This window comes from Rhinolophus sinicus, chromosome 8, assembly GCF_057876585.1.
Source record: "Rhinolophus sinicus isolate RSI-liver-muscle chromosome 8, RSI-T2T, whole genome shotgun sequence".
NCBI lineage: Eukaryota > Metazoa > Chordata > Mammalia > Chiroptera > Rhinolophidae > Rhinolophus > Rhinolophus sinicus.
The window spans coordinates 65,909,347-65,933,274 of record NC_142508.1 but is presented as its reverse complement, the minus strand read 5'-3'; the positions used below and the strand labels follow the sequence as shown (position 1 = coordinate 65,933,274).

At 52.0% G+C, this 23,928-nt stretch overlaps 2 protein-coding genes across 3 annotated transcripts; both read right to left on the bottom strand.

Moving 5' to 3' along the window:
• Nucleotides 1-54: 54 nt before the first annotated feature.
• RRAD (RRAD, Ras related glycolysis inhibitor and calcium channel regulator) lies at nt 55-3,311 on the bottom strand. 2 transcript variants are annotated; one of them, XM_019755349.3, is made up of 5 exons: nt 3,175-3,311; nt 2,562-2,946; nt 1,843-1,916; nt 1,513-1,717; nt 55-700 (listed from the first exon to the last, which is right to left on the bottom strand). In XM_019755349.3, exons 2-5 carry the CDS (start codon nt 2,929-2,931, stop codon nt 423-425), a joined length of 927 nt encoding a protein of 308 aa, XP_019610908.2. In that variant the 5' UTR covers nt 2,932-2,946; nt 3,175-3,311; the 3' UTR covers nt 55-422. The 2 variants fall into 2 exon arrangements, with proteins under 2 accessions (XP_019610908.2, XP_088656451.1); XM_088800325.1 differs by lacking the exon at nt 3,175-3,311 and having other exon boundaries at nt 2,562-3,094.
• A 6,006-nt stretch (nt 3,312-9,317) lies between these two features.
• CIAO2B (cytosolic iron-sulfur assembly component 2B) lies at nt 9,318-11,205 on the bottom strand. Its single transcript, XM_019755363.2, has 5 exons — nt 11,002-11,205; nt 10,769-10,848; nt 10,394-10,519; nt 9,922-9,967; nt 9,318-9,527 (listed from the first exon to the last, which is right to left on the bottom strand). Exons 1-5 carry the CDS (start codon nt 11,141-11,143, stop codon nt 9,430-9,432), a joined length of 492 nt encoding a protein of 163 aa, XP_019610922.1. The 5' UTR covers nt 11,144-11,205; the 3' UTR covers nt 9,318-9,429.
• Between the last annotated feature and the right edge of the window lie 12,723 nt (nt 11,206-23,928).

The following is a 23,928-nucleotide window of genomic DNA, read 5'->3' as shown; positions in this document are numbered from 1 at the left end:
CCTGCAGCATCCCTCCACCCCCACCAAGGAAACACAGAGTCGACAGCCCTGACCTACCAGGAAATAATCTTTATTACAAAAATCTGCATGTAAACAAATAGCCACTGCACTGAACAGCCTCCCTCCAGGGCATGCATACTGGGTATAGAGAAAGGCAGTGTCCTCTCCCCACACACAGGCCTGCCCCATGGGCTTGGCTCCGGCTGCTGCTTGGGATGCACATGGGCTGGCATACCCACCTCTGTGGGCCCAGCCCTTGACGGACCCTGGGAACCACTTCCCTGGGCAGCACTGTCTGTCCATGACCATGAAGTGGGGGAAATCCAGAGTCTGAGCAAGCCGTGAGGCACCTAGGGCAGTTGGCTGGGCCAGCCCACCAATCTGCCCACCTATCTGCACAACGCAGTGAGTGTCCGTGGGGCCTAGAGTACCGAAAGATCGTGGCAGGACTTGGACTTGGCGCGAAAGGCCATCTTGCGGCTGTTGCGGGCTACAATGCGGCCCAGGAAGCGCTTTGCCTTCTTGCCAAGACTCTCTCGCCGCCGGGTGCCTGCTTGCCGACGGGCATTGGCCTCTTTGCTGTCCCTGCGCAGGCGTATCTGGCGCACAACGCCCTCGAACAGTGCCTGGACATTGTGGTGCAGCGCAGCCGATGTCTCAATAAACTTGCAGTCGAAGACCACAGCGCAGGCCCGGCCCTCTGGTGCAGGTAGGACAGGCACACATCAGTAAACAAAGGGTGGGTTTGTGAAAAGCCTACTCAAACCCTTTCCACCCCATAGCAGCTACCACTCAGGAATCTGCGGGGAAGGGATGGTGGAGGCCTGGGTCCTTCCCAGAAACAGACCCCAGTTCCTGGACCAAGGGTGCCGGGCATTGCTGAGTCACCCAACTGACAGAGTTTAAGGAGCTCACAAAGGCCCATGAAAGGAGACTCGTTTATTGAAATAATTTGAAGTCTGATATGTAAACGAAGTGCTGCAGTAGTCAACACAAGAGATGAGAACTTGGTCAGACAGCTTAGCGCTTTATGATTCGATGACCAGTTGGGTGGAGGGAGTAGAACATCATCAAGTCATTGCTAGGTTCCCCTATGGGGCTCAGTTTGGGGGCCACAGAGGAGGATGCTGAGTCCAAGAGGGGAGCATCCTCCCCAGAGGCAAGCCTACTTCGAGACTGGCCCAGGCCTGGGATCCAGGCTCTGACCTCCTGGCCTGGTTCCTTGCACTCTCCTCACCCTCATCTGTCAGGCCAGGGACAGAGGACAGCAGAGAGGGCTCTGAGGTGACCCAGCAGCCCGCATCTCTCCTAGTGCATTTGCTCCTCTCCCCAGCGCTCTCAGACTTTGGGGAATCGTGTGGGAGGACAGCAGCTCTCTCCCTCCCCCTCTGCCCCACAAGTTTTCTTCCTGAACATTCTTAGCCACCCATGATCCCCTTGAGCTGAGTCAAGACTGAGTGGACCGGAGTCCAGCCAGGATCTCCCTCTCTTTCCAGCCCGCCCCCTGCTTACCATCCAAGGAGACCTCGCGAGAGCGCACCAGGTCACTCTTGTTGCCCACTAGGATGATGGGCACATCATCTGTCTGCCGCGCCCGCCGCAGCTGGACTCGTAGCTCTGAGGCCTTCTCGAAGCTGCCCTTGTCCGTCACTGAGTACACGATGACGTATGCATCCCCCATGGCCATGCAGTGTCCAGGTAGCCAGTGGCCCCCATCCTAAAGAACACACACACATCTACCTAATAATCCTTGCACCCCAGCAATAAGGCTGTGACTCCCGTCAGGCCCCTACCCCCAGCTCACCCCTCCCACCCTGCCCTGGGTTTTAGCCTGCATCCTACCTGCTCCCAAATGTCGTAGACCATTAGCGATGCCTCTTCTCCATCCACCATGATGGAGCGATCATACGTGTGCCCTAAACAGGAGACTAGTAGTCAGGTTGCCTGTGGCTGCCAAAAGCCCACCCCTGTGCCAGGCCACGTCCTCCAAATCCTCCCCAGAGCCCCCTCAACCTTCCCCTCCACTGATGGCTGTTATGTGGCAACAGAAGTGATGGGGCTGGGAAGTGGAGGGTGGAGAGCATGCTGTACCTGACCCCCACCTTGACACCCGTTCTCCACGCTAGCAGTGTCCTGGATGGCTACTCCTATGCTCCCTGCCCTCCTGCTGCCTGGGCCCCTGGGTGGTTCTGAATACAGTGGCCTGAGTTAGAAGAGTAACAGTCACATGCCCTGAGGGCCTTGGTCTCCTAGGGGACCTCTCCTAGAAACTCCCTTTGGCTGTGTTCCTGCCAGTCCGGGCGGGGAAGGATGTCTTGTCTCCATCTTACAGAGTAGTCCTATGTATGCTCTGGGCCTTCTACTCAGCATTTCTTCCCCTACCAAAGTTGGGGGTTCCTTCTTTAGTTTCCTCATCTGTGAAATGGGTAGGTAGAGACATAATTCTGAAATTGACTTCAGAATCCCTTGGTATTTCCCACTTTTAATCCAGGTCCCCAGCCCTGTAGCCTCCAGTCTTAACCCTGGGATCTCCCGTCCATTGAATAGTCCCAGCTCCTCACCTGCGGCCTCTGCTTCAGGCCCATCCTCTACACCACCGAAGATGCGTGCCAGAGCGCTCTTGCCCACGCCAGGCGCCCCCAGCAGCAGCACTTTGTAAACGCTCTCGTCTGAGTCGCTGCCCCCCGAGCTGAGCGAATCTGAGGAACTCTCAGGCCAGTCCAGTCTCGGACCCGGGGACCCGGTCCCCGCCGCGGTCGTTGCCAAAGCACCGGGAGCCAGCGCCGCCTGCAGGTCACGCTCATCCACCGGCATGCTTCGGCGGTGCAGCGGAGGCGCCGGGCCCCAGGGTGTGCTGCCCCGACGGCGCTCACGCTCCCGGCCCCCGCAGCCGCGCCCGCCTGCTCCGCTGCCGCCGCCATTCAGAGTCATCGCGTCCAACGCCGTCTGGGGAAGAATCGGGACGGCCATGTAAGCCACAGTGGAGTTGGAGTGAGAGGCTGGATCCCAGGCGCACCTGCCCGACCCGCAGTCAGGCAAGATGCTCGGGGCTGACGACCTGCCGCCGTCCCATCCCAGCTGTGATGGTCCTTGCGCCCCGACTTGTGACTGATCCTCCTGATCGGCAGCCCAGAGGGTGCGACTACCCCCATCCCGCTCCGCGAGGACACTCACCCGCTCGCACACCGACACCGTCAGGACTAGGTTCGGGCTCGGGCACTCGGTGCTGTCCCCGCGGCTGCCTTCTCCGTCCGCACTGGGTCGGGGCTCCAGAGCCTCCTATTTAAGCCTCTGCCCACCCCCGCTCTCGCCCCCGTCCATGCTGAGGCGGGGGCTGACGTGTCATTCCCCTTCCCCCCAGGGGGATCCCCCACCCTCCTCCTAGTACCTCACACCCAGAGACCCCGCCCCACTCGCCAGGGCGGGGCTGGGTCAGAGGCAGACTTGGCAGACAAAGCCTGAGTGTGCTTGGGGGAGGGGGCAGGAAAGGGGGGAGAGTATGTGAATGGTGCTGGGGAGGTGGGTGGGGGTGGAGGGCGCCATCATGGGTGGGGGCAAGGACCAACCAAGTGTTCCACTCCTCTCTGGGGAAGAATTAAGTCTGGCCCTTTAAAAGTGAATTCTCCCTTCCCTCTCTCCTAGTCTTGGCCTGTTGCCCAAGCAAGCAGAACAGTTACAGGCTGGAGAAATTTCACCCTTCTCTGCCCTGTTAACACCTACCCCACCCAGCCGATATCTGAGCTAGAATTTAGGGGTCCTAAACTGGGCGTCTAGTCTCAACACCAAGTTCTTCCCACTCCTCTGAATGGGAAGATTCTGCCCTTCAGGGTGAGGGTTACTGTCACCCCATGAGCCTCTGGAGAGCTGTTTGGGGGAGACGGTAAGGAAGGGAAGCCCCCTGGCAGTGTGTTGAAGGTAGAGATGCAAGCTTGAATCCTGGGGAGGGAACACAGGCCCGGAGAAGGGAAAGGATGAACTCAGCACCACCTCACCCCCCAGCACCCTCCAGACATCTGCCAGCAAACCTGCTAAAAATACCTGGCCCTGGCCCTGGTCATTCGGCTCCTGGGCTGGAGGTTGCCCAAAGTTGGGGAAATCCTGGCAGGCAGGTGTCAGATGCCAGTAGGCACAGTTAGGGGTGGAACTGGACCAGAACTGGATCAGAGCTGGATTTAGCCACTTGAAGTCTTCAATGTCTCCCTCCTTCCCTCTAAGCCCCAGACTGAGCTTGCTGTTCAGGGCATATGCAGGGCCTGGGATTCAGACTCCCATCCATGAAGGGCACAGATGTGGGGTGGAGGCAGAAAGCTCTTCACCACCACTTGGTGCCACCACTGCCCAGAGCTCACCCCCTCTTCGGACCTAGGGTTGGCGCTGGGTAACAGAGGGGAGGAGACGTAATGTGAAGGCTTGGTTTCTAGTCCTGGCTCTGCCTCCAGTTTCCTGTGTCCCAGCCTCAGGGTGCCCACCTATCAATTGGGCATGACTTGTTCCCCCTTGCTCATTTCTGGGGTGTGTGAGGATTGGGGACAGGCAGACGGTGAGGCACTGGTGACAGGGACCTGCTATCAGAATGTGACGTTTGGCTTTAAAGAGTGTGGCAAGGGTGAGGGGCACCCATTCAGGGTTCAGGCGACATCACAGATGGATGGATCCTGGTGGGTTGTTGTAAGTTGTCATGGAGACCTGGTATGGCTCTCTAGCTGCTGTGTCAGTTTCCTTGGCAACATGAGAGAAACTTGGAGTGAGGAGGGCATGGCTAGGTGTTAGGGGGTTCATGCAGGCCCCTCTCATTCTTGAAGTCCCCAAAGTAGGCAAGGACCAAACTGCGGGGTGGCCTGTCCGTTTGTGTCCTTCACATGCCCTTGGGGGGAGGGGGTGTCTTGGAGTCCTGAGCAACCCCATGCTGGCTCTAGCTTCCTGGACTCAGTCCAGTGGGAAAAGGGAATCATGGGTCGAGCCTGATGTCAGGGGATGCAAGTCTCAAGAGCCAGCAAACCACTTCCCATCAGGAGTTAGATTGGACTGTTTATGGCCCCTTCTACCCTCCTCACACATGACTCTGCCATTGAAAAGAGCCCCTGGTTATCGACCCAGAGAGTGGGTTTGGGGGATGGGGGGTAACCTGTGGCTCTTCCCAGCAGGGAGCCATGCAAGGAATTAGGGCTGGGTTTCCCCTCTGGTAATCTGAGCTCTTGACTTCAGCAGTGTTTCCTCATTGCCATGGAAGCTGCATCCACATTGGGCCACTCAGGCCCCAGGCATTCCCCAACAGGCCAGACACACTCACCACAAGCCTAGGTATGGCCAGGGGCCCCCGGAACCAAGACCAGGACATGTGGGAGACAGCCCACACTCCCACGTCCTGGTCCTCCCAGCTCTCTGGATCGCTCAGCCTTCAAATCCCACCTCTGCCCATTTATCCTGGCTGAGCCTCAGTTTCCTTCTGCATAGAACGGGGACAATCTCTTCAGGGGGTTGTTATAAGATATAAATAACATGAAAGGCATAAAGTGGTTGGCACATGTCTGGTACAGAGTATCTCAATAAAACTTATTGTCATGCTTGGTTGGACAGGGCAGGTTGAGTGAACCGGTAAGGCCTGTCCTGCTTCTGCTTCATTCTCTCCAGAACAGTGGTTAGCCTAGGAGAGGGGCAGACACAGATACCTCTTCTGTCCCATACCTACTTCTCTCTGTGGGACCCCACACCCTTCCCCCCTTCAAGTAGCAAAATGTTGCAAAGGGAACTTGGCTGGGTTTCAGTATCCCCAGCTCTCCTCACACAACAGCCCCCCCCACTCCAGTTCCTCTGTTCCAAGGCCCAAATCATTCTTCATTCCACCGACCTCTACGAAGTACCTATTGTGGGCCTGGCCCTTGTGCTGTGGGCATGATGATGAGCAAAAGTCGACATAGCTGGGCATGTTCATACATGCCATCTAGTCCCTGGATCAATCTCCCTTAGCTATGATTTGTTGTTACTATTTTGTAGACATGGTAACTGAGGCCTGAGAAGTCACAGGCCAGAAACAGCAGAACCAGATACATCTGGTGGAAGGCTTCAGGGACATAAAACTTCACGACTACCCCCATCACCCTGCACCCGTATTTTCAGACTGCAGCTGGGTTCCAGAAAGTTCTCTGGGCGCAACCCCAGGATTCACAGATGGTGTCCCTGCAGGCAGCCATGGGCCAGGTGCAGATGAGTCAAGCCTGACAAAGGGAGCTGACATCCCAGCTGTGATATGAGCAGCTAGATGACCCTCGCTCACCGTGGCCTGGCTGCCAGGAGGGTCAGCTGAATGACTCAGTGACACCTGCCGCCCCCATGACCTCCCACCCCCAGCTGAACAGACACCACAGACACCTTAGAAAGATCGGGGCGTCAGTGCAGAGGTGTATACACATGGTGAAGCCTACAGCCAGGTATCGGTGGTTGGGAAGCTCCCATGGGCCTGAGGGGTCCTGGTTGGTCACCCTGCCTCTCTGGAGCACTGAGCTTCTTTAGCTGTGGAAATGGGGTGGGGGGGTACAATGCCCGGAAGGTTACCTGACATAGGCCCAGATCCATGGAAAATCTCCACAGAGCAGTTCCACGCAATTGTCACAACTACCCCACATCACACACGAAGAAACTGGGCAACTTGTGCTGATGACTTCACCTCTGAGCTTGGGCAGCCAGATCTGGGTCACTAGGTGGAAAAGCCACTCTCTCCTGAAACTGGGGGTTGCAGGTGGGCATAGGCCTTCCATCCAGGCAACAGTACCCCCTGCCAGCTGAGCAGTACCTGCTAAACTGCTTAGGTTCCTCTTTACTCCCTATCTGGAGGTCTTAGGGAATAAATTACTTATTCCAGCCCGTTTCCTCACCGGCAACATAGGGATAATAAAGAATAATAACACAGAGCTGGATTAAGAATTTCCAGACTAGGTAGTATATGTAAAGCCCTCTGCCAATGCCCACTCTTAGGCTCACTGTTGTCAGTGGCCCTCATAAAAAGATTTGCCAAGTGCCAGGCTCCCTGCTGAGGCCTCTGCCCTGTCACATCTGAGCCTCAGCAGGCATGAGGTGGGCAGAGCAAGGCTTAATTTCCTCATCTATTTTCAGAGAAACAGGTGGGGAATCATATCATTATGGCTCCTAACTGGCTGACCCGAGGTCTAAGACCCACTATTTGTCCTGGTAACCAATTGTGCTCTGGTCACAGGGCTGGGAGAGGCAGAAGCCCTAGACCTGAGCACCTGGGTCACGCACACCTCCAGTAGTGCTGGCAGAGGGTGCTTCGGGTTCCTTTCAACAGAGGACTCTGTTGTCACTGCACTGACCAGGGGACCAGACTAAGCTGAACATCACCAACAGCAGGACAAGCTGGCACCACACCCTCAACTGGTGGATGCTAAAGGATACATGCAACACTCCTGGGCAAGGTTCTCATTAATAAACTTAAGTCTGAAATCAGTAAATTTCTGGTTTACAGAAAACACAGCAAAGGAACAAATTAGATTGAGGGATTTCTTCAGGACAACTCACCTGGACTTTTAAAAAGTTGGTGATAAGAAAGATAAAAAGGCGTGTGTGTGAGGGGAGGAAAGGGGGGGCAAGGACAGAGTTCTATAAAAGGCTAAAGAAAGCCAACAACCAAATGCAATACATGGACCTTAATTGGAGCCTGATTAAAAAAACAACTGGGGCGGCTGGTTGGCTCAGTTGGTTAGAGCGCGGTGCTCTTAACAGCAGGGTTGCCGGTTCGATCCCCATATGGGCCACTGTGAGCTGCACCCTACACAACTAAATTGAAACAACTACTTGACTTGGAGCTGATGGGTCCTGGAAAAACACGCTTAAATAAATAAAAGTTGTTTTTATTAAAAAAACAAAACAAAAAAAAACAACAACTGTGAATGACATTTGGGGGTAATTCATATATGACTGGATATTCGATAGTGTTAGAGAATTGTTCTTTGTTGGCTAGAAAACAGTACTGTGCTTATACCGCTTACTCTTAGGAGACACAGGATGAAGTACTTAGGAGTGAAGAGTCATGTGTCTGCAGCTTACTCTCAAAAATATTATTATACACATACAAATAAAGCCAATGTTACAACATATTAACTGTTGAATCTATATGGTGGGTATGTATGAGTTGTGATTACAAAATATGGTAAATGTTTAAATCAAAAAAATGTATTACAGTAAAAGACACATTGCCATCAATCCCCCTCCAAATACTCCCCCTCGCTACGATCACACTTGTCCTATCATTCTTGGCACTTTCTGAAGGAGTTCTGGAAGTCCTCTTTCGTGTCTTTAGTTGCAATGTCGTGGCTGCCTCGATGTCCTGAATCCATCCAAAACATTTACCTTTCATGGTCATTTTTACTTTCGGGAACAGCCAGAAGTCGCACGGTGCCAATCTGGTGAATAAGATGGATGAGGATACACCGTAATGTTTTTATTTGACAGAAATTGCCATAGCAGAAATGATGTGTGACACGGAGTCATTGTGATAAAAAACTACGGTGAATGCTGCTGCCAAGTGCCATCCAACAGAAAGGCAGGGATCTTCAATATAGGAAGCGGCGCTTCGAATCTTAGTAACAGTGTGTGACAAGTTTCAACTTGTTCAGTGCAGTCAGTCAGGTGTGAGCTACGGACCTTGATTGGAGCGTGATTACAAAACAACTATGAATGACATTTTGGGGAAATTCATATATGACTAGATATTCGATGGTACTAGGAAGGTGTGTTTCAAAGTATGCCATAAATCACCCTCCGTCAGGACAACGCTCCATGTCACACATCGCTTCTAGTATGGCAAGTCCTGTCAAAAACATTACAGTGTGTCCTCATCCACCTTATTCACCGGATCTCGACTTCTGGCTCTTCCCCAAAGTAAAAATGACTATGAAAGGTAAATGTTTTGAATAGATTCAGGACATCGAGGCAGCCATGACAGCGCAACTAAAGACACTCACAAAAGCGGACTTCCAGACTGCTTCAGAAAGTGGCAAGAATGATGGGATAAGTGTGTTTGAAGCGAGGGGGAGTATTTGGAGCGGGATTGATGGCAATGTGTCTTTTACTGTAATACATTTTTTAAATTTAAACATTCACTGTATTGTTTGATCACACCTCATAGGTGTGTTCATTACACTAGTCTTTCAATTTTTTGGTATACTCGCAACTTTTCCAATCAAACCATTCGGAGAAATTTTTTAAATACAAGTAAACTGCACCTCATTGACCTATCATCACCCCCTCCCAAACCCAGAGTGATCCCACCACGAAGAAAGACTCTAAGACATGCTGAGAAATGAATATAAATTAAGGATTTATTATACAATGCAAATATTAATTTCTCATTGTCAGTGATTCAAGAAAACAAGGCCATGACCCCTGGGTGGGACTGGGGGTGAAAAGCGAGGCTCAGGAGCGGGCTGACAGGCATTGGTTCACAACCTCCAGCAGGTGGGTATTCTCCAGGGCAGCTGCCACCCGCTCCTTATCTGCAAGCTGCTTATTCACTGGGTAGAAAGGAGGGAATTATATACGTACCCCCACCAACCAAGCCCTCCATCACCTCCTTTCCAGGACCCCAAGCCTCGATCAGGCTACCCCAACGACCTGAGCCCACACCTATGCCACCTTCTGGGACTCCTCCCACCTAACTGCTCATGCCTGCCTCCTGTACTACTATAAACACTGACACCCCTGGTCCTGTGTAGTTAGGAGAGGGAGAGGACAGGATTGGGGGAATATAGTAAGCACAGGAGACTCAAGTCAGTCCAGCTTCAGTCTTAAGCTGATGTCTCTACTGAGGAGTCACCACCCAGCACCCCTCCCCCCACCTTGCCCTACACACCACCATGGCAAGGGGGAAGCCTCAGAGCCAATGCCTCAACACCAGCCCTCTCTTACCTGCATGCTCTGAGGCATGGGTTCCTGGTGTAATGTGCACGTCCATCTGGGAGGGAGTAAGGCGGAGTCTGAGCATTCGCCCCTGACCTACCCCCTTCTCTCCCTTCCTATTCATGCCTCTGGACACTGGCCTTTCCAGTACACCGCAAACCCACCCAGGGCCACTGCCATCTCTACTCAAAGGACAGGCCAACTGCTGTTAAAGGCCTTCCAGTGCCCCATCCCTGCTCCAAATCTATCTATAGCACCGTACTGTGCTTCCTGCCACACTCCTCACTATTTTTTCACACCTGCAGCGCAGGCCTTTATTCTTGTTGTCACATTCAATTAAAAGTCTCCTCCCAGTTTCATCTGGGCTAGTTGGGATCCTTCCAGGTCTCACTCTGATGTCCATGTTCATGCTCTCAATGTCCCCCTTAGTACTAGCAGATGCTCACCCGTGCCCCACCCCCAGGGCTCACTTCCAGCTTACCTTGAAACGCTGAGGAAGAGATCGCAAAAGCTTGACTTTGATGGACAGGCCAATAAGGGTGGCCATGCTGCAGTGAGGAATGGTGGGTGTGAAGGCCACTGCCACTGTGCTGTCAGGGTCGCTCACCTGGTTGGTGGGGGGTGTTAGTCATGGCCCTTTTAGCCCAGAGCTCCTCTTCTTAGTTTGTGGCTTCAGGCAAGTCGTCTAACCTCTATGGGCTTTAGTTTCCTCATCCATAAAATGGACACAATCCCCCCTTCCAAAGATCCCCTGAAGCGTCCGTGAACTGAAAGAACGCCAGACCCTGGGCGCTCGGCTGCGCCTTTCTGACTCTCCCAAACAAGTCGCTCACCTGGGACGCTGGCAGTAACTCACCTGAACCCGGACTTGCTCTACGACGTTCAATTCTTCCAGCGTCAGTGGATGCTCCGGGTCATTGATAGAGCGAATCAGATGTGGCAAGTGAAGGAAAGCGGACTCTGCGCCTTTGCCCACTCAGAACCCCCTTCTGGGAATGCCTGGACATGATACAGCTCCACCGACTATCGGACATCACTTCATGCCCCCTCCCAGACCCCTGCGAACCCGCGCCCGGCAACAGCGGATATCGAAGATCTCGCGCGCGTCGATGCTGTCCGGAACCTGCTCGTCCTCCTCGCCCGCGGTCACTGGCCGCTCCCCGGAGCGCTCGTATATGAGGGGGTTAGCGTTTTCCAGGAGGCCATGCCGCGTCCCACTGCCGCCCACCATCGCGGAACCGCTGCAGCCCCCAGTCGGTAAGCACTTCCGCTCCTTAGGGTGTACTTCCGGGGAACGGGAAGGGGCGTAGCGGGACGACGGGGTCGCGCGAGGGACACGCAGTGCTGCGGCCGGTCGGCCTGGGCCTTGTGGGAGGGGTTGCGCCGCTCGCACGCTCGCTATGCCGACTCCGGAAGCTGTGACCGCTACATCTCGGCGCAGAGAAGACGCGCTGGGCGGCGAGGTCCCGTAGCGTGCTGGACCGCGGAGGCCACAGCTGGTTCTCGGGGGCACTGAAGACCAGTCTGAGATTGAGCCAGGTGTATCTTCAGGCACCACTTCCTCGGAAGTTTGTCCCTTAGGCGGGGCGGCCGCTCCGGTTCCCATAGTTGCATCTTTCCTGGCGTACGTTTCGGTACCTCCCGGGGATGCGCGTGCATCCCCTGCCGCCCCATGGGCCAAGGAGTACCCTGCAGGGTTCCCACAGTGCAAATCAGGAGACCTTCTTGAAATGTTTATCAAATGAATAAGTGACCGTTAACTCGATCTTGGCGGGAGGTGGGGAGAGGGAAAGCCACGTGGTAGGGTTGGGGGTAGCCTTAAAACAAGTGCCACAGTCACGTGTGCATTTCAGAAAGTGAGCTATGGCGCAGTAGGGAGGGGTCCGCGGAGACCCTCAGACTAGGGACAGACAATAAAGAGATAAGGAACCTTGAAGGTGGACCCAGGAAAGATCTTGAAAGGAAGGAGGAACTTTCAGGATGAAGGGCGGTCACACTTCCCTGCCTTTCCTCATGCGGTTCCCTTCATGCTGAACCGAGATGGTTCCCATTTCTCCATCTGTGGGAATCCTGATGGTGCACCTCCTCAAGGAAGCTCTCCTGGGTTCCTGGCTTCTTCCCTTCCCTTTTCCTGGCTTAGAGTTCCCTTGCTCCACCCCGGAACACCTTTGTCAGGCCTGTAACTATAAGGACAGTGAACTCAGGTTTGAGGAGAGGGTTCATGGTATTGCAGAGGGGCTGCAGAAACCTCGCTGGCCCCTTCCGAGGTGACCCACGGGGGCCTGGGCAGAGGGGAAGCGGCCGTGCCAGTGCCCGCCTGCCACTGACCTTTGCCTGCTCAGTTCGGCTCTCCTGCCAAACCCACCTTTCTGTCGCCCACCTGTCGTGCTCCACCTACTCCCTGCCCAGTTCAAACTCCCGACCTGAGCGATAACAAACATCAGGCATTAGAGGCTGGTGGTGGCAGTGAATTACATGGACAAACATCACATCTGCAAGGAACTGTGTGTAGACAGCATGTCGCTCAGGAGAGGGGTGGGCTTTCTGACTTGGAAAGGCATCGCTCAATTGCCCTCTGTGGCAATTGCTGACTCTCGCCTTATTCACATCAGGTGGCATCAATCATATTAACTCATGTTGGTCTGAAAGGTATAGGGTAGTACAACTCCCTGAGGATTTTTCTTTTCGTTTTTTACATTGTGTTATGAAACCAGGCTCAGATCTGCAAAATTTCCGCAGATGCAGAATCTGAGCCTACAGGAGGGAAGGCGCCAGGGAGGTGGGAGTCAGTAAAGACAGCACCAGGGAATTGGGGAGCCTAACTGGATACCTCCCTGCTCCCTGAGGCACAGAGAGGGTCTGGGCTGCCGAAGGCCACACAACACCAAGGGGCTCCCCGTCAGAAGTAGAGAGTATAGTATAACGAACCCAGTGCATCCATGATCTACTTTCAACAATGATCAAAATGCTCGTTTTGTCTGGATTATCACCTCTCCCATGCACCATTATTTGAAACAAATTCCAAATATATCATCTATAAATTTTTCATCATGTCCTACTAAAAAAAGCTGTGTGTACGTATATATAATCAAATATCTAAAATGTTCTTATTTCATATCTCATAAATGATAGATTTACAGGTGTGTTTTTTTAAAAATCAGGATTCAAATAAGGCCTATACTTTGAAAATTTGTAAATATGTTTTTCTTTTTATTAACGGTTTTGAGATATGATTCACATAGCTTACTACTCTTCACCATTTAAAGTGAACAATTCAATGGTGTTTAATATATTCACAGTGTTTACCACATCAATTCCCCCTTTCCCCCACCCCAAACCCCAATTTCAGCCCCAGCAACCACCAATCTACTTTCTAGCTCTGTGGATATGCCAATTTTGAATGTTTCATATAAATGGTATCATCCAACATATGGTCCTTTGTGATTGGTTTCTTTCACTAAAAGAAGGTCCATCCATTTTGTTGCATATTCAGTTCTTCTGTTTTATTATTGCTGAATAATATTCCATTCTGTAGATATGATACATTTTATTGATCCATTTATTAGTTGATGGACATTTGGATTGTTTCCACTTTTAGCTATTATGAATAAGTGTGCTATGAACATTCATGTACAAGTTTTTGTGTGTACACGTTTTCAGTTCTTTTGGGTTTATACCTAGGAGTGGAACTGCTGGGTCATATGGTAACTCTACGTTTAATCACTTGAAGAACTGCCAGACTTTTCCAGAGCACCTGCACCATTTTACCTTCTCACAGCAATCTATGAAGGTTTCAGTTTTCCCACATCCTTACCAATATTTGTTATTATTTATCTTTTTTTATGAGTTTCATGAGTCATTTTCAATCTTCAGATTCCTCCTCTGCCTCTCTTTTCCTTGTAATTTCATTGTGTTGAAGAAACCAGTTTATTTGTTCTGGAGTGGATACCAAAGTTTGGGTTTTGCTGATTATACCCCATGGTGTCTTTTAACTGTTTTTCTGTCCCCTGTATGCCTATAAATTTGTATTTATATTCTAGAAGCTTTATCAGATTCAAGTTTCATGTGTTACTTTGTTTTGTTTGGGAGCAGAACTACTTCACATGTGGTACTATGGACTTCCAATAGAAAACATACAATGTCTGAGTGTCTTGCTTTTTGTGACAAAATAAGTCGTTGACATAACAGATTTCAATGTGCATTTCTCTTAGCGTGAGTGAGGTGAACATCTCTTCATTTGTGTAAGAGCCATTTATTTGTTTTCCTTATTCTATCTGAACATATTCTTTCACCATTTCATATTCTTTCACCAGATATGCACAGCCGGCATATTTCTTATTTGTAGAAATTCTTTGTCTACTAAGAATATCGGTTTTTTCACTGTTAGATAACTTTCAATCACTCCCTCCCTAGGGCAATCCCCATAGCAGGACAGGCTGCGCCTGTTACGTTGCAGACATAGCTCCACTTCTCTTTTGTAGTTCTCATAACACCACTCTGTGTCTGGAGGATGCTTTCTTTAAGTCATTTTTTGCCACCTAGAGCGTGAGACAAGAACCTTGAATGTCTGATTCTCACAGTTCTCCTACTCCTCATATGACCTGGCATGCAGTCAGTGGAAAGGACACTCACCCCGTCAAACTCATGTGACCATTTGCTTGAAACTCCTTGGACTAAGCCATGGTGCCAGGCCTCAGGGGGCTTCACTAAGTGTGGAAAAGGCTGGGGCTGGACCCAGTGAAGGCAGTAGTGGGTGAAGGTGGAGCAGGATTACAGGCAGGAAATTTATAAAACAAATATTTGTAGATCAGAGTCCCTTGAACTGAGCTGAGGATGGGAAGGAGTGGGCAACATCAATAGTCTGGGAGGGCAGCTGATTGGGTAGACACAATGTCTATTTCTCTGCCCACAAGCCAGGACTCTGCCAGCCCCATCTGGACCACACAAACGAGACAGGTGAAGGGGAGCCTCACCCACATGAAGGGCACCAATGTGGGGGTCCACACCTTCCTGGGAAATCCCTTTGCCAAGTCGCTTCCAGGGCTGCTGCAATTTGCACCCTGAGAGGCCCCTGAATCTTGGAATGGTGTAAAGGATGGGACCTCCAACCCAACCACGTAAGCAGGGCGTTCAGGGAACTCCACACCCTGGGGTAAAGGGTACTCTGAACTCTGGGCTGCGCTGCAGTTGTCATTTCATCTAAACCCCATGGCCAGTTCCCTCTCTGAGTTTGGTGGATTCCCACATGCATATTTCCTCTAAGCCTGCTGAGGTTTGGAAGGGTGAAGTAACTTTCCCAGGCTCAGGGCTTGGCACTTAGGGCATTAGCTCCTGCCAAAAGGATGAGCAGAGACATATATCTCCCTAGGTTCCAGTTATGCCAAGTGTTCTCTGCCACCAGGGAAGGTGTCTCTGGGAGAGGTTTGGGTGGGCTCCATGAACTTTGTAGGAGCCCCTGACTCTAGAAGCAGGTACTGTAGTTCCCTGAGGAGTAGGGGACCCCCATTCTGCACAGTCATTGCGCCAACCAACAGGGCCCGGTGCCATGGGCCAAGGGGTATGTGTATGTTCTTACAACTGGAAACGGGGGGAGCGATGAGGTTTCCTGAGAGTCTGACTTGGGATGTGGGATGAACCACTGCCCTTCTCATGAGAAATTAACATCCATTCATTCAGGCAGCACAGGTACGTGGGCTACTTTGTGTTCCAGGCCTGGCTGGGTACAAGGATACAGTGGTGAATTCAACACATGCACCAGATGGTTCTCATAGAGACCCCCAAGAATCAAGCTTTCCCAGCCTCACGAGGATTAGTGTCCAAGGCCCTGCTAACCTTGAGCCCTCCTTAGAAGATGGGGTTCCATCCCAGCTTCCCCAGAGCCTGTGGCCTGTAACTTGGCGTGGAAGGGCTTTAGGGAAGAACTGTGTATGAGCAGGGTATGGGGAATTGGACTAAGGGCACTGGGAGCAAATCGGCCCAGGATCTGGTTTGGGCCACAGCATGGCCTCAGGACTGACTGCCAGCCGTGGCCAGCAGGTGTCAGCAGGACAATGCTAGCGTGGGTGCAGTGCTTCTGAAACTGCTGAATCTGACCCTGCCTTCTACCACCGTGTCTGAACACTACGTGTACCTCCGCATCTACACACTTGCCCATACCCACAAGGGCTCCAACCTGCCTATGAGTGCCAGGCCACAGCTGGCTGGGCCATGGGAGGGCATTTCCTCTGCAAGAAGATTAGAAAGAACAAGATCAGCCAGGGCCCCGCTGCAGTGTAAACCCTCTTGACAAGTCTCAATATCAGGTCCGTGAGTGCTTCTTACCCAGTGTGGGTGGTTGACCTCTGGACACAGGGTCACAGAACCCTGGCTGCCCTCAGAGGTCAGAAGTTGTGGCCCCAGGATGGACCCAGGACTCGCCCAATCAACTCATACCCAGGAGACCCATTCAGGTGCCTGAGGACTGCACTTTCAGGTGCCAGAGACCCAGCCGTGGGTTATCTACTGGACCAGTGAAAATGGAAGCCACTTTAAATTAATGTGCACATGGATGATCAGAAAGACTCCCCTTTTCTTTCCATCTCAAAGAGGGTTCTGGAAGAAATGGAACCAGGCTTTGGTACGTGGGTGGACCCCAATGTATGGGAGGCCCGGTTTTCCTGATAAAACTTGGGTCACTTTTGGCTGAAGTCCTAAACACACCACCCTGTCTCACTGGAGTTCTATGTGGTTACACATGTGACAGAGCCAAAGTGGTGGTTAGTCTGGGTCGTAGACCTGGTGGGGTTTGGACTGGGTTGGAGCCACGCGTTGTCTGTGCCTCAGTTTCCTCAGGTGATGGTATGGATCCATGGTGTTGGGCTTCTGACGGGCATGGCCTCCATGTATAAACGCCTCTCTGGCAGCCTTTGATAGTCATTATCCAGTACCGCCTGGGTGTGCTGGCCTTCTTCAGGTGAGGTGGGCTGGGCTGGGCAACACAGGCCAAGCGGAGCCCGGGCAGCCCCATGGTCCCCGTCCCTGCCACTTCTCAGCACAGGGTACGCATGCAATCGGCAATTGGGGCTACGTGGGCCAAGGGGCTGTGCTATGCTGGGTTCAGCAGAATATCCCCTACTTTGGAGGCGACCCTGGCCGTGTCACCATTTTTTGTCAAATCCGTGGGTGGCATAACTGTGTCCTCTCACCTTATGTCCCTCATGTCCCAAGGACCCTTCCACTGTGCCATCGTGGAGAGTGGGGTAGTCCTGATGTTCAGCTTTATCACCAGCTCATCTGATGTGGACTCCACGAGTGCCCCCAGCTGTAGGAAGCCCAGAGTTGCTGCCTTATCTCTTACCTCTCAGTCTCCATTACTCTGCCTGTTAAATGAGGATAATAAGCACTCCCCTGCCATCAGAGCCCTTCAGGAACTGCCACCTATCTGGGGATTGCTGAGGGGTTGAGGGGTCAGAGTCCACAGACCTCTGCCATTGCAGAGGCTGAGGATATTCTCTGGCCCACAAAACTGCCACCCTGGGGGTCCCCATCATGGGCAAGTGAGATGGCTCCTCTGGCTGAGATCTCTGAGCGTTGGAGAAGTTGGAACAATTTCAAAATTGTAGGAATCCATACACTGTACTTTCTAAGATTTGGGGTGCACCTGCCCCCAGACTGGAGCCTTGAACAAACCCCTCTCCCCTCCCTGGAAGGATGAGCCAGCCCCTACCTGCTGTCTTTACAGATGGTGGCCAACTGGTCAGCCTGTGGCGAGGTTGGCTCAAAGGCCCTGGTGGACTGCTTGCAGAGCAAGAGTGAAGAGAAGATTCTGGCCATCAGCAAGGTCAGAGTGAATGGACGTGTTTGTGGAAGAAGGGAGCCAATAGGTTGGGGCAGTATGCCCTTCATACGCCCTGGGCAAGTTACCATATCTCCATGTCTTGATGTCCTCCCAACCCTGGAAGAGAAATCGAGGCCAGGCCATGCTAAACCAGATTTAGGACCTCCTGGGGTGAGTGTAAGCATCCTGGGGGAGCCAGGAAGACGTGGAAAGCACTCAGAACATCAGAAAACGTCTGGGAACTTGACCTTGTGTGACCCCTCAATGCTTAAAGATCATCCCCAACATGGTGGATGAGACCTTCCTGCCCAGACACCCCCAAGAGCTGCTGTCCTCTGCTGACTTTCAACCTGTCCCCAATAGCAGTGGTGTCAACAACGATGAGTAGAGTTGGCTCAACCCCTCAGTGAGGCCAAGCCCCAATGCCCTAGGTGCTGGGGAGTCCATCCAGTTGGGGGGGGGGTCTCAGGGCTTCATAGCTCTAGGCCCATCCTACCTCCAACTTGAGACTCCCCAACTACCCAGGGCATAGATATCTCTGAAACCAGAAGGAAATGGACAGAGAGACCATGAAGGCTGTTCTACAGAAAATATTAGCAATGATGATAAGGCTCCCGGGATCCTGCCCCAAAGGAGAGGTAGGGAAAACCCATCCCCCAGATACCCTGTCTGTACGGTGTCCCTCATGAGCAAAGGCTGGGTTCACCCAAGAGGTTGGCCCCTTCCCCCCATGCTCTATCCCATCCCAGGATCCATCTCCCCAGGCCTGACCCTGCTGCCTTTCTGCCCCTGGAAGCTTGCCTAACCTGACTTCCTGATCCACCTGGGGTAGATGTTGCCTCCTGAGTTTGGTAACCTGCTGATGGAGGAGTACGTGGGAGACAGCAGGGAACCCCCCCCCCCCAAACTCAGTTTCATGAGATGATGGGGGACTCCATCTTTGTGATCCCTGCACTCCAAGTAGCAAATATTCAACGTGAGTACATCAGACTTGCAAGGGGGCAGACTGACCAGAGCCTGCAGGGCAGACTGGTGGACTCAGGGAGCCTCCCATGTGGCGTAGTCACAGGAAAAGCCCTATGAGCAGTGTGAGTATGTGACCACTAGGGGGTACTACAGGATCAGACATGCACCCCAGGACCCAGTTACCCAGCCAAGGCAAGGGCAGATGCTCGCAGTAGACATAGACAAACTTAGTTACACACACACACACACACACACACACACACACACACACACACACACGGGCAGTCACACGTGCTCACTAATAGGGTTTGAATCCATTTCCACATATTACTGGATGTGTATCATTGAGCAAGTTATTTTTCCCTGGTTTTTCCATCTGTTAAATGAGGCCAATGACAGTGTTCTCCCTTCATAGATCTGCTGTGAGAACTGAACAATCATTAGCTGTGAGGTGCCTAGAATAGTGCCTGACACATAGCAAATGCGCGAAACAATGCTTTCTGGTATATGTATGGACATAGATTCCAATCATACTGTCTGAAAAAAATCACGACTCCCTGCCTACAATTTAAAGATGGAAGGATTGGGAGATGTTAAGGGATGTCATGATTTTGGCATTGGCCTCTTCCACCTTCAAATAACCCTTGGGCCTGTATCTGCCCACAAGAGGTGGCCGGCGGATCCCTATGATGTCCTGGATGGCGGGCCGAGTGCCCTCTCAAGGAAGAGACCCTCTTAGGGTCTCAGGGAAGCCATCACAAGTCTGTCCCCACTCTGTCTGCAGCCCCTCCTCTTGGATTTTAAACTCACCTCCTCCCCAACTTTTCCAGTTCACTGCCCAGCTTGTCCAGGCCCTAGGAAGGTTATTCAAAGAACAGAAAGAAACTTGACAGGGAGACACCAGCTTTGTTACTTGCAAATAGTGATGCCCCACATCCCTTCTCCTTTGCTCTGGCCCTTGGGCCTCTCTTCCCATCCATCTCAGACCCCTTATGCCTTGAGGGTGTGTCATTGCCAATTTGAGCCTCTCCTGAGGTGGGGTTGCCCCTCCCTACTGTCCCTGAGCTAGCCTCTCCTGATTCCGGGGGGCTTGACCAGGGCCCAGGGCATAAGGCCATCTGATGGCAGTGAGACTTGCTGCGCTCTCCTCCACGCTTAAGCTTACTCACATCCATCCTCTCCTTCAGGTCTCTGAACAGTCCTCCAGGTCCTGAGTGGATCCCCACTTTACGGATGAGGAAACTGAGACTCAGAGAGGGGAAGTGCCTTGCCTGAGGCCACAGAGAGAGTGAGGACAGAGCCAGGACTCACACTCAAGTCTATTGGCCTCCAAATGGCATGTCCTTCCTCCTCCAGAATGTAACCTCATATCCAGAGCGTGTTTTCCAACTGCTGGAGTTGAGGTCTATGGGCTGACAGAGGTGGAGGGACTGGGAGCCTAACAGGTAGCAAGGCTGGCAAGGGAGGCTTAGAGAGAGGGGTTTTACAAGGTGACAGCTTCAGACTGTGGCAGCACTGCCCACAGAGCTGCTCTCAGATGCCAGCACAAGCGCCCCCTGACCTTCTGGCCTGGATGTTGGGATTGTCAGTGTGCACAATATTGCCCCAGCCAGAGTTCAGGGCCTCACCCCCACTGCTTGGGTCTGCAGGTATGGGGAGTGTGCAGGTAAAAGGTTGGGTTGAGCCTCCCTACCCATGGAGGTCGCATCTAGGCCATCCTTCGCTCCAGTGTCCAGGCCCCATTATACCCCCATACCATCTGAGGCCCCCAGGAAGTGAAGACTCAGCCCAGCCATGACTCCTCTTAGGTGAAGTAAGCAGCAGTGGGAGCACCGAGCCTCCCCACCCCAGGCCTCCTAGGAGACCAAGCTGCCCTTCCAAGCAGACCCAGAGTCACCACAGGGGTCTCAGAGCAGCAAGAATGACAGGTGGGTGGTCAGAGTCCCATCACCCCTACGTAGTCGTGTCCTGAAGGGACCTCTGTGTGGCAGACAAGGGATGAGGCAGAGCCAGGCAAGCCCCCAGAAGCTGGTATCCAGCCTTTGCCAGGACCATCCCCTGGGGTGGGAACTGCCTGAAGTCACCACCCCGAGGGCCAGGAGGAATGTGACTCCCAGTGGGGAAGCCCCTGTCAGGCTCTCCATGACCCTCCTACCAAAACCCAGGTGTGTCTCCTGGCCTTTCCCAGCCTCCCAGAGTCTCACACCACGCCTTGGTCCCCAGGACCTCCATTCCTGCAGGGCTGTGCCCTGGCCCCCAGGGAGCCAAGTGGAGCACAGCTGGGTCTCAGCCTGGGCCTGGGGAGTAGCACCAGAAGTGCCAGGCCAGAGTTCTAGGACAGAGACAGCATTGGCAGCGGCAGCAAAATGGTCTGAAGATACCTCATAACCTCTCAGGCCACAGTTGGGACTGCCCCATGTTAGGGCCACCAGAAAAATGCTGGTGGGCAGTGGGAATTCCTGAATTATCTCATTGGATCAGATGTTTGATGAGAACAGGCTCAGGTCTGAGCTTTAAACTCTGTAACCCCGATCCCAGGCCATGGGGTAAGCCCACCCGTAGGCAGCCAGCACAGTCTTTGGGAGCCATGGGTCTCTCTCCATGAGCTCTGTCAGGTCCTTCCCTTTCAGAAGAGACTCCGGTTCTTTGTCCATGCCATAAGGCGGGGCAGGTTGGTCTTATGCAAGGGACTACAGGGGTCTGGCTCTGTAGGAGTTTGGCACATCCAGAAAGACACCCTGGAAGGGGATGAGCTGAGTTTCGGAGGATAAGTGGGGGTTCACCTGGTTGATAATGCAGGAGAAATCATTGCTCAAAAAGGGAACAACATAAGCGAAGGCCCCATCCTTTGCTCTCCCACTCTTTCCTACTGGCAATAAGCCTGCTTCCATCTGTGGCACTGCAGCTCACATGGCCTGTGGGCCTTGGCCAGGTCATTTCTCCATTCTGGGCCTCAGTTTCCTTACCTAGACAATAAGAATAATGATAATGATGATGACAACAATAGGACATTTAGAAGGAGTCTTGGCTGGGCCAGACCTGAGATTCTGATATGTAGCACTAGGTGACTCTTCCACTGAATCATCTGGCATCCCTTTTTTGGGGAGACCAGGGCCCACCTGATCCACTACTGGGCTTTAGACATATGTAGGCATGTCTGTCAAGTGGGATGGGGTGTCCTTACAGTGTGAGGCCAAGGTCCTGGAGAGAAAGGAGCTTGTACTCAGAGTGGGCTCAGCCGCTGGGCCTGGGGAATGGCAGAGAGCATGACTCGGGACTTCCCAGGGTTCTGACCCGACCGCCCACCCACAGGGGGCAGGTCCACCTGGACAGGGACTCAGCCAGTGTGCCTGGCACCTCTGTATCTACGGCTGGCTCTTCAATAAAGTGTAGTCTCAGCTCAGCTGTGGACTTTATAACAACACCTAGGGGCCTCTCCATGCTCCCAGGGGCTCCCAAACATACTTCCTGGTAATTTGGATGTGACTCTCGAGCCCCAGAGAAGCTCCCTGAGCACCCCCCAGTCAGCAGACCTCTTAGATCCTCCCTTCTCTTCCTCCTGGAGCCAGCATTGCTTTATTTATGGTGACCAAAGGTTATATTTGAAGCAGGTAATACTTTCTGATTCCCAGCCTTTCTGCCTTGATTCCCAGCCTTTCCCCCCTGATTTTCAGCCTTCCCTCCACCACCCCTCCACCCCAATTCTGAGGCTTTTCCCCCTGGCTGCACCATTTTACATCCCCACCAGAAGTCTATGAAAATTTAGACTTCTCCACTTCCTCAGCAACATTTATAGCTGACATTTTTATTTTAGCCACCCTAGTTAGTGTGAAGACATATCTAATTTAGTTTGATTTGCATTTTCCTCATGGCTAAAGATGTTGAACATCTTGCCATATATTTATTGTTCTTTTTAATATATTCCTTAGAGAAATATCTATTCAAATTCTTTGCTCATTTTGAATTGGGTTGTTTGTCTTTTTTGTTGTTGAGTTTTAAGAGTTCTTTATATATTCTGTTCTTTACATATCTTTTAAGGGATGTAAGTCCCTACACAGGTATATGATTTGCAAATATTTTCTCCCATTCTGCGGGCTGTCTTCACTTTCTTCATTCTTTTGCATGTGGCTACCCAGTTGTCCCAACACCATTTGTGGGAAAGACCATCATTCTTTCCCCACAGAATCGTCTTGTCACCCTAGTCTAAAATCAGTTGATCATAGACACATGGGATTATTTATGGACTCTTAAATTCTATTCTGTTGATCTACATTTCTGTCTAATGCCAGTACCTCCCTTTCTTGATTACCATTTCTTAGTAATAAGTTTTGAAATAGGAAACTGTGAGACCTCCCACTTTTTCTTGTTCAAGATTGGGTTTAGGCTATCCCTTGCAGTTTCATGTGAATTTTAGAATCCACTTGTCAATTTCTACCAAGAAGTCAGTTGAGATCCTGGTAGGAATGGATAGCATTGAATCTGTAGATCAATTTGGGGAGTAGTACCATCTTAATATTAAGTCTTCACCCCTTAACATGGGATGTTTTCCTATTCATTTAGATCTATTATACTTTAATTTCTTACAACGTTTTGTAGTTTTCAGAATATAAGTTTTGGACTTCTTTTGTTTAGGAGCCTCTGGGCCATGGAAGAGCCCTAGGAGTCATCAAGTCCACAGCTAAGCTGAAACTGTGCTTTTTTCATCAGCCACCTGTGGACACAGAGGTCGCCAGGCGTACTGGCCAAGCCACTCCCAGGGCATCCTATATGCATCCACCTCTGTGATTTGGTCTTGGCCACACTCCCACCCCCCGACCCACCACCTCCTTGGCACTGGCCTCTAGGCCTCCTCAGTGCTGGTCATCTTGAATCCCTGCTAGCCTGAAGTTCCAGAAGTTTCCCTGATATTCCATCCTGACAGAGACACACTCTCCCAGCCCTGCAGCTGCTACCTTTGATGCTCTGTGGAATGGAGAAGAGTAACTCCTCCCATTTTGATGTACTCTTGTGAGGGCCCTCCCACAGCCACGCAGCTTGGGCCCAGGATCTCAGGATCTCAGGATCTCAGCTCAGTGAGATGATTCTTTCACCCTCATAGGTACCCTTTACTGCCCCCTATGTGTGGGAGGTCAAGTGTGAACCCTAATGGGCCCAGAAGCATACTCTGCCTTCCCCAAGGCCCACCACCTGCTAGGCCACCTCTGAGCACAGGCTCCTCTTTCTAGGACCTTGGC

Excerpts from the sequence above, each read along its gene's own strand:
- CIAO2B (XM_019755363.2), bottom strand. The coding sequence starts at position 11,143 with ATGGTGGGCGGCAGTGGGACGCGGCATGGCCTCCTGGAAAACGCTAAC. Across the intron at positions 10,520-10,768 it reads TAGAGCAAGTCCGGGTTCAG|GTGAGCGACCCTGACAGCAC; the intron begins GTGAGTTACTGC and ends CCCACCAACCAG. Across the intron at positions 9,968-10,393 it reads CTCTTCCTCAGCGTTTCAAG|ATGGACGTGCACATTACACC; the intron begins GTAAGCTGGAAG and ends ACTCCCTCCCAG.
- RRAD (XM_088800325.1), bottom strand. The coding sequence starts at position 2,970 with ATGGCCGTCCCGATTCTTCCCCAGACGGCGTTGGACGCGATGACTCTG. Across the intron at positions 1,917-2,561 it reads GCCTGAAGCAGAGGCCGCAG|GGCACACGTATGATCGCTCC; the intron begins GTGAGGAGCTGG and ends TCTCCTGTTTAG. Across the intron at positions 1,718-1,842 it reads TCTACGACATTTGGGAGCAG|GATGGGGGCCACTGGCTACC; the intron begins GTAGGATGCAGG and ends TGTGTTCTTTAG.